This window comes from Arachis duranensis, chromosome 3, assembly GCF_000817695.3.
Source record: "Arachis duranensis cultivar V14167 chromosome 3, aradu.V14167.gnm2.J7QH, whole genome shotgun sequence".
In the NCBI taxonomy this organism is placed as follows: Eukaryota; Viridiplantae; Streptophyta; class Magnoliopsida; order Fabales; family Fabaceae; genus Arachis; species Arachis duranensis.
Genome location: NC_029774.3, coordinates 118,838,476 through 118,847,446, shown reverse-complemented (window position 1 = coordinate 118,847,446; position 8,971 = coordinate 118,838,476). Strand labels below are relative to the sequence as shown.

General features: G+C 37.3%; 3 protein-coding genes across 5 annotated transcripts in view; 1 reads left to right on the top strand and 2 right to left on the bottom strand.

The window, feature by feature from the left end:
• Positions 1-434: 434 nt before the first annotated feature.
• Positions 435-2,201, top strand: LOC107480638 (vacuolar protein sorting-associated protein 28 homolog 2). The gene is made up of 2 exons (XM_016100795.3): positions 435-565; positions 1,169-2,201. The coding sequence occupies exon 2, from the start codon at positions 1,262-1,264 to the stop codon at positions 1,889-1,891; it is 630 nt and encodes a 209-aa protein (XP_015956281.1). The 5' UTR covers positions 435-565; positions 1,169-1,261; the 3' UTR covers positions 1,892-2,201.
• A 1,551-nt stretch (positions 2,202-3,752) lies between these two features.
• Positions 3,753-4,667, bottom strand: LOC107480569 (syntaxin-124). Its single transcript, XM_016100724.3, has one exon. The coding sequence runs from the start codon at positions 4,665-4,667 to the stop codon at positions 3,753-3,755; it is 915 nt and encodes a 304-aa protein (XP_015956210.1).
• A 1,075-nt stretch (positions 4,668-5,742) lies between these two features.
• Positions 5,743-8,971, bottom strand: part of LOC107480637 (B3 domain-containing protein Os07g0563300) — a 9,137-nt gene continuing 5,908 nt past the window's right edge. For all 3 annotated transcript variants that reach the window (XM_016100792.3, XM_016100793.3, XM_016100794.3), the window contains exons 9-14: positions 8,836-8,883; positions 8,483-8,746; positions 8,156-8,205; positions 7,458-7,571; positions 7,041-7,111; positions 5,743-6,909 (exon numbers count right to left, since the gene is read on the bottom strand). In XM_016100792.3, coding sequence (XP_015956278.1) covers positions 6,155-6,909; positions 7,041-7,111; positions 7,458-7,571; positions 8,156-8,205; positions 8,483-8,746; positions 8,836-8,883 — 1,302 coding nt within the window. In that variant the 3' untranslated portion in view covers positions 5,743-6,154. The remainder of the gene's footprint in view (positions 6,910-7,040; positions 7,112-7,457; positions 7,572-8,155; positions 8,206-8,482; positions 8,747-8,835; positions 8,884-8,971) is intronic.

The window sequence follows — 8,971 nt, the reverse complement described above, 5'->3', positions numbered from 1 at the left end:
AGATTTTATGCACACACTATCTTCTTCATAAATCGTGGCTGCCACCTACGATTTTCATGTTCCATTCTTTAAGAGTAAACCGTGGCTACCTCTCACGATTTACATTCAACTTTTCTTATATGTAAACCTTTGTTGTCAAGCACAATTTATGTGTATTTGAAAAACCGTGGTTAACTCTCACAAATTATATAAAAATTGAAACAAAACATACACATAACTAATTTTCAATTGTTGTAATTAGATAAAATTTTTCATATTTATTTTATATAGGTAAATTGTGCTAAATTTTATTCATTAATAATGGGATGTTTTTGATTACTTAGGTTAGTGGATAATTTGCTGCTACACGTTGATGACGTAAGCAAAGCCATCGCGAGTGGGACCCGAACACGCAAACGCAGACGCAACTTCTCGGGTGCACCGTATCGCACCTGATTAATCTCATGCAGACCCCCTTCCCTTTCATTCATTCTCCGCTCTCCACAAACTCTCTCTTTATTACAAAGTACAAACACCCCCCTTTCCCCAATTCCCATCAAGCTCTTCGTTTCTTCCTGCTCTCTCTGTGAGTTTCTTCTTTTTCTCTCCCTCTCTTTCTTATCCGCAATTTTACTAATTTCGGGTTTCTCCTGATGCCGGGGATTTGATTTTTTACAATGGGATTCTCATGCTTACTTGTTTGCTTTTCTGCTTTGCTTGTTTTTTATCAATGTTTGCGCTCCTTTGTCTTGTTTGCTTCCTTATAATGAATATTTCATGATAGTTTCACAAATCACAATCTACCCATTCCAAGCTGGGTTTCTTAATGTACAAAAGAAAAAACCCCTCTTTTTTTCACTCGGGATTTGAAAGCAAATAATAGAAACCCAGTATGATTCATTGACTGTTTTGGATTGCTTCTGGTTTGTTCCGATGGAAAGATAGGATATTTATTAGGAATTGTTCTCGTGTTTTGTTTTGTGTTGTTTTGTTTTATCACATGAGAATGGTGAATTCGCAACTCTTGGTTTTAGCACTACTCTACAGTCTACAGTATATTCTTTGCATTTTGGTTTGTCATGTTACGAACTGCTGATCTTAGGTTAGATTCCCCAAACCCCTTTGGTTGGTTTTGTGATCTTAGCACTGTTACATTTGTGACCATGTTGTGTTTGTTTTTATTCCTCAGTGAAGAGGGGCTCATCCCTTTGCGCGTGTCCCGTTCTCTTCTCCAATCCTCCTCCTTCACAGTGTATTCATATTACCCTTTTATAGTAATACTATGGAGGTTAAGCTATGGAATGACAAGCGCGAGAGGGAAATGTATGATAACTTTGCTGAGCTCTATGCCATTATCAAAGCCACTGAGAGGCTTGAGAAAGCCTATGTTAGGGATATAATCTCACCACAGGAGTATGAGTTAGAGTGCCAGAAGCTAATTGCGCATTTCAAAACACTGGCTTCCACGCTCAAAGACACTGTCCCTAGCATTGAGCGGTTTGCAGACACTTACAAGATGGAGTGCCCTGCTGCCATTAACCGGCTTGTGATATCCGGTATTCCTGCTACGGTGGAGCATCGGGCGGCGGCTGCTGCCTCTACATCAACCTCGGCTGCCATTGTAGCTGAGTGTGTGCAGAACTTTATTACGGCTATGGATTCGTTGAAGCTTAACATGGTGGCTGTGGATCAGGTGCACCCACTGCTTTCGGACCTTTATGCTTCCCTCAATAAGTTGACGATCTTGCCACCTGATTTCGAGGGGAAAACAAAGATGAAGGAATGGATTGCGAGGTTGTCGAAGATGGGGGCAGCTGATGAGTTGACAGAACAGCAGGCTCGGCAACTTCACTTTGATCTCGAGTCTTCTTACAATTCCTTTATGGCAGCTCTTCCCAATGCCGGTACATGATTGAGTTTGGGGATGCTTGTAAATTAAATTGAGATTTCTTTTTGCCTTCCTTTTTTGTTTACTAATTATGTTGATTAAAGAGGAATTTCCTATTTGGTCACTGCTTATATATTGTTAAGGCTGGATATTGGCAAATTATGGCCCTATGCTGTTTTATCTTGTGTATGTGCTTTGGTTTTTTATTTCCTCTAGTTGTTTGGCTGAGTTCCCCTGTTGTTGCTATGTAAATTGACTGACTGTCAAGAGGTTAAGATGAAGAACTCACTAAAGAAATTACCATCGTACAGCCCTGAGATGATAGTAGTTTTCATTTATCTGTCTTTCATTAACTGGGTTTCAACCTGCATTGTCAAAGATCCTCTAAATAGTTAGCATCATGAATTGACATCAGGACTTCTGCGAGTCATCACAGCCTCTAAATCATGGCCAATGCAAAAGAGTCTTCAAAGATACTAAGTTCATTAATCATTTCATTCATATCTCTCTCTTTTTAGGTCCAGGTTGTATAAATAACTTAAATAAATTTTTTTGGAAGAAGAACTTAAAGTATAAGGATTTTTATTAAGGTGAAAATTCAGGTGCAGTCGACTTTACGTGAAGTTGATACTTGAGAGCTGTTAACGGCTCTCTGACATCAACTTCACGTGAAGTTGACTTTATCTGACCTTTTATTAATAGCAGCTTATAAATAAGTTATTTTGTGTTTGAATTTTTAGTTATAGAAGTACTTATTTTAAAAGTGGTTGCGTTTGGATAAATAACTCAAAAAATACAATTTTTTATACAAGAAAATGGATATTAAAATAACGATGATAACAAATATTGAAAAGTGGTTCAGAAAATGGTGGTAGAGGGTCAATATTTTCAGCAGATGAATCATTACGTGAACATGGTGGTGGAAGGTCAGTTCTTAAAAATAATAATAGAAGACCAATATTTTCAGTAAAAACAGCAATAAAATAACTTATCAAAAAGGAGAAGTCATATATTTCTCCTTTTTTTCAAAAAACTGTAAATTAATTCTTTAAGAAGTTAAAAGTTTTTTTTTTAAATAACGCTAAACACGTATACGATGACTTTTCATAATTACCACACAGACTCTTAATCCCGTAGGCTTCTTGATCATACTCTAAGCGGCTTATGGGCATGCTGGACTCTATCATACGGTAGCTTGCCATCCAATCTTTGAAAAATGAATGTGTTCATAAATGACAATTTTCAACACTTCCAATTTATTGTTAATCATCTTTGCATTTGGTTAATTTCAACTTCTGAATGGGTAAATCGCGTTAAATGGGGTCAACTCTATTAGACAACATTAATACCTTAATACCTCGTGGGATTATATAGTAAGGCCATTTTTGTGTCGCACTGTGCTGGAGTAGCTTTTCTTTAATTCATGTATTTAGTTCCACGGCATTGAAGAAGCAATTTAAGCCTAAAAAAGGGCCAAGTTATATAAACAAAAAGAAAAAAGTATTTTCTTTGGAGATTGACATCACTCCGAGGTGTAGCTTATTCTGTTGGAATTTGGATCCCATTATATGATATACCTATTTATGATCTGGAAAGTCACTCGATGATATGGAAAGTCAAGTTACTAAGTAAGTACTTCAACCATTATGGTTACAACATTGTGATGATCATGTTTCTGTTGTAGTCTTCCTATTACAATTCTATGTGAATTCAAAAAAAAAGAAAGAAAAAAATCAGAATAACCTTTGTTCTAATGATCCTTAGCTTCAGAGAAAGTTGTGATGAGAATGAAGGCTATCTGGCTATGAATGAAAATGTGTGAAGTGATGTTGATCAAAACTGCCATTTGGCGAGGCACAAAACATGGTGAATCTAGCGTGTTTAATCAAAACAAGTGAGGCGCTATGTTTATCAATATAGGGAAGAGGAGGACAATGATGAGGACAATGACGAGGAGGACGGCATAGCAGTACCACTTCCTGGAGTCCTTTTGAATATCTCTAGCTTCCTGAAGCTGCTCGGTGCCGCGGCGAACGAAGGAACTGGCATGAGCAACATGGCTCTCTATGTTGTTGAGCTGTTGGCCCTGAGACTCCACCAAAGCTGCCATGTCGAGGAACACCTGGTGAAGCTCAAGAAGGTTCTTCTCTATCTCCTTCACAGCATCATGTCTCTCCTGAATTTCAGAAATGGTGTCCATAATCTGACCCCTCCCCTGTTCTTGAATTGCTTTCTGGAGGAAACTCTCACTCTCGCCGCTGGAGATCAAATTCTCAATGGTGTCTTCATCTGCCTTCTCCCCAGTGATTGTGAAATACCTGCGCTCCACTGTCTCCTTGTACTCCGATTGCATCCTGGCCCTCAATCCTTGAAAGTCATCCATCAAGTCCTTTAACTTCTTCCCCAAGCCACTAACAACCGAAGACCTTGTCCTGTCCGCTGAGGACCCTGGACCACACCCCGGAAGCTTTCTGTTTTCTGCGTTGGACCTTTCTAGAGCCTCCAGCTTACCCTTGATCATCTTCACACGTTTCAGCACCTGAGACACGTCTTGGTCCATTCTCGCGCGAAGATCCTTCATGGTCTGAGCATTGTGGACAATCTTGCTCTCTTCATTCGCCTCTTGCAGCTTTCTGTACAGCTTCTCGATGGTTCTCATTTCTTCCTTCACATTCTCCACATCTTCGAAGAACTTGTCCAGATTGATACTTTCCTTTCCGGCCTCCACATCGTTCATGTAGTCGCTCTGCGGCGCCACATCAGTGTATTTCTTGAAGGAACTTGAGAATAGGTCATTCATTTTTGCTTATGTTATGTTTTTTTTTTTTCTTATACTGTTTTGTTACTCTATGTGTTTCTGAACTTGGTAAAATCAAGTATCAGAAATCACATATAAGACCATAAACAATGGTCATCATCTAACACAGTAGGGTGTGTTCCTCATCCTCCTCTAGATTATGATCAATGGACTAACAGGGAGGAAAGTAGGTGGTGACAAAATGCAACAAAAATTGTCACCAACAAAAGGGTTCTGAAGAGAGAAAAGTCCCTTTTCTTCTTGGGGTGGTACTCTAATAGGAGGCTGTGAAACGAGGAACAACCGAATTTATTTGATGCTAATCAAACAAAGGTGCTTACAACTTGGAACCACCAAAGGTTGCTCCTATAACAACAAATGGCATTGCTTTTTTTCTATTTACACTTGACTTGGTCATATTTTTTCTGTCCTCACGACTCTCTTTTGATCTTTTTATTTTTAGGGAGTTTTTTAGCTGAAATTGTAGTTTATTTAAATAGAACTTCCCATTTCATCCCATTTTAAGTTTCTTTAATGTTCCTTGTCTTCTAATTAAGCCTGTAAATGGATAACCTTTTGTTGTTTAAGTCATTCTATTTATATATTTCTTTTTCTAAACAAAACAAAAACTAAAATGATCACAATTAATCAAGGTTGCGTAGTTGCGTTACATTATTTTTTCTTTTTTATAAACTTGTTTTGAAAAGTGGTTGACTGTAGAATAGAACAAGGAAGCTCTCGTAAAATAAAATTAAACGTTCTCTTTTAAAATTAGATTGTTATTTATGAATTTTACAATAACAAGAATTAGGATAAAGTTCTATTTTCCTTGAAAATAAGAAGACTGTCTCGTTAGATTCATGCTTTACCATAAATAAATAAATATGTTAATTAATTAAAATTTTAAACATATCATTTATGGTTGGCGAGAAAGTCATTAATAAATAGACAAGCTAATGATAAAATACACACTGTTTTTAGATGTTAAGCATTTCTAAATCAATCATTTCAAAGAAGAAATCCACCAAAATGATTAATTAAAAAAATTATTTTGAAAGTGAAAATTCATAGAATGAAAAAGATAAAGTATAAATATATAATTGCATTCCACCAACAAAATTATAATGTGCCAATGCTGAATAGATTCTATTCTAAAGTATTGCTCTTCCCAACAATATACACAAAGTTAACATTAATTACGGAGAACAAATTTGGGCTAATTAATTACATCAGCCTACCATCCCATTCAGCTGCATTTTACAATTTGCCTAAACAAACTGATATGATATCCACTTACATTACCGGACATATTGTTAGCTTTTCACCAATCCCTTTTCAGTTTCCTACCCCTCATTTATGTACAAGCACTCAAAAAAGAAGCATTTAATCGAAGTGGATAAATGTACACACAAAAATCTTCCCCACTTCAACATAGCTTTGCAAGAGTATGTCACTTTAAGTAATTACCAACTTGGGAGTTCGTTGGAACTTCACACATTCATAGTCAAAGGCTGCACAAGCTCCCTATCAGAATTGTGACTATTATTTCCGAGGACTACACCATTGCTGAGTTTTTGTTCCCTTGTTTCATCTCCGACTCCCTTTGACTGGCTACCTGAAGAATCTGCATCCCCGGAGTTCAAAATACTCAGCTGCCTGAGATGTCTTTCTGTGCCATCAAGCAGTGCCTTCATGCCACCAGAGTCTGATTGCGGCGACAACTCTTCCTCTCGCTCGGGCTGGATATTGAGGTCGATTTGACCTTTGAATGGTAAGGTAGATGATTTTATCCGGTTAGGATCGTCATCTGAACCGCCATTTCCATCCTTGTTTGGGTTTGGGCTGCTATCTCCTGCATTACTACAAGGCAACGAGTCGTCTTCAATCACTATTTCAGATGATTGTCCGGGGGGAGGAGGCTGCTGCTTTTTCCGTATTGTCTCTGCCTTTTCTGTTTGTTTCTTCTCACGCTTCTGTTGTAGGGTAAGGAATCGACGTTTCACGGTCGAGCAGACAGTACATGTGCATGTCTGCTTATGCTTAGGGCCCTTCCCACTGGGAGGTTGAATGCAAACAATGCAAGAGCAGCCAGGTCTATGCCGGGGGTGTTTCGTTGTAACCTGGGTAGACGTAGGGAGTGACTCATCCTCCCCCAAGATAGCTAGGTTCGCAAGTGTATCAAGTCCTTCCATAGCATCAACATTATCTGTCTCTTGCTTAGTGGCCTTCATTTTCTTTGAAATAACTGCCAAATAAATGCATTGAACAGAACTAGAGTTGTTATAATACCATAGCTTAGAAATACCTTAAAATATTACAAAGTACCAGAGAAGCAATTCAAAACATTGCTTCAAAAGAAGGAGTCAACATCGAAACCTGAATTACAAGAAGGTAGCAAATTCTCGAGCTCTTCTGCAGTCAGCTCTTGTGCCACTGAGCAAGAGGATCTGTTTTCATGGAGTAAGATTTAAAGAAAAAAAAAGAGCTACCTTTCAGCAAGGCATCAATTTTATGACTCAAAAAAAAAAGGGGGAAAAAATCCATCAAAGTAAGGAGTCAATTGAAGCATAATTAGATTTACAGTAAAAAGAAAAAATTTCCAACTCCTTCAACTTCTCGAATTTTTCATCCATACCACATCACTCTTGGCCCATATCCATTAAGCCTGCATGGCATGCATTCTTATTCACCAGGGATATGTGTTTACTAATTTCATCTGCACTATCTTGCTAGACACACACGTACAGAAACAAAAATTCCACAAGAATTAAGAGAAATGGATCACTGCTCTACCTTTCTGGGTCCCATGAATTGTCAGAGCACGTCCATTTTGAGGGAAGAATTGCACTTGCTGGCAATTTGCGCCACTTTTGACAATTTTCACATTGAGCCCACTGGATCTTTTCACTGCCACAAAAATTTGATAATCAATATGCTCAATTAAATTAATAGAGTAAATTACCAAGAATAAAAGAGATTAAATTTTGCAGAAGGTATAAATTGTCATTTTAAGGTTCTAAATAAACTGATAGCATAAGCACAATAATAAATACACTCGTGCATATAAAATGCTAATCTAGCATACACAACAAAAAACGAAAAATGAAAAAAATTGTGTGGTTTTTGATAACCATGCTAAGGTCACCATTAAAATATAAAATAATTCATGTGCCTTTATCGAATGGTTTAAGGTGGAGATAGAGGACTCTTAGCATGGTATTATTGTCTCTATAGAGAGTTCCATCCTTGTTCTTATTCTTCTAAATACAACAACTCGAATTTTAACACAAGAAAGTGGGTCTGGGCATTGTCAAAGCACAATAAGATACAAGTCATTCATATGCCTCTATGCAACAGTATAAACTTTAGAAGAAATTGTCCATGCAAGTTACAACGGAACATCATTCCACAAACTATTAAAAAATATGCCAAAGATATCAAGCCATCAACAAATCAAATTATGGACGAATGATGGAAGATAAGTGACTTACCCTTCATTACTAGTGGTGAAAATGGTTGGTTTACCCAGCACTGGAGCATCCTAAAAAAGCACAAGGGAGTCAAGAATTTATACGAATTTCTACCATTTAAATGACTAAAACAACAAGGTAACAACAAAACCAACAAAATAGTTAAAGTACTAGTCTAAAAGACTTCAACATTTTAAACGATATATAAACCAAAAAATCACATTACAATGTCACATGTCCACTTCCCTTCCTTCCAGTCTTTTTAGCTCGACTTTACGCAAGTGTCTTACAACTACACGCTAAATTGACAGTTTGGATAATTTCTAACATAAAGCGAGAAAAAGGTACCTCATATTCCTCAAATTCAAAACCTTCAATCACCACAATGCTGGGGACATGGTCAGGAGGAGGCCTTAGCAGGCCTTGAGCCTCTTGCCAAGTAATCTTGAGTTCTATCAAATCCTCATTTTCAATTTTTAAACGTTTACTCTTTGAACCTAAGATGCTGCTCTTTCTCTTTCTAGAGATTGAAGATTTGCTCCCAAGTGCTTCTTTTGCAATGTATCCTGATTTATCAACTTTAGACCATGAACTAGGATCAGCCATTTCAACCTAATTAAAAAAAGGAAGATACAATCAATTGGGAATATCTCAAATGACAAACATTTGCAGTTCAATGGTTTTGGTTTTGCGATACTAACTTCACCAATTGTGGAGTGTACATTTCCGGTCTTATTTGCTTCATTGTCCTGTAAACAATAGATAAAAGTTTTAAGTTGGAAAGTACAAAGTTTCAATTAACTCTACAAATACATGCAGTATGCATAATATAATATA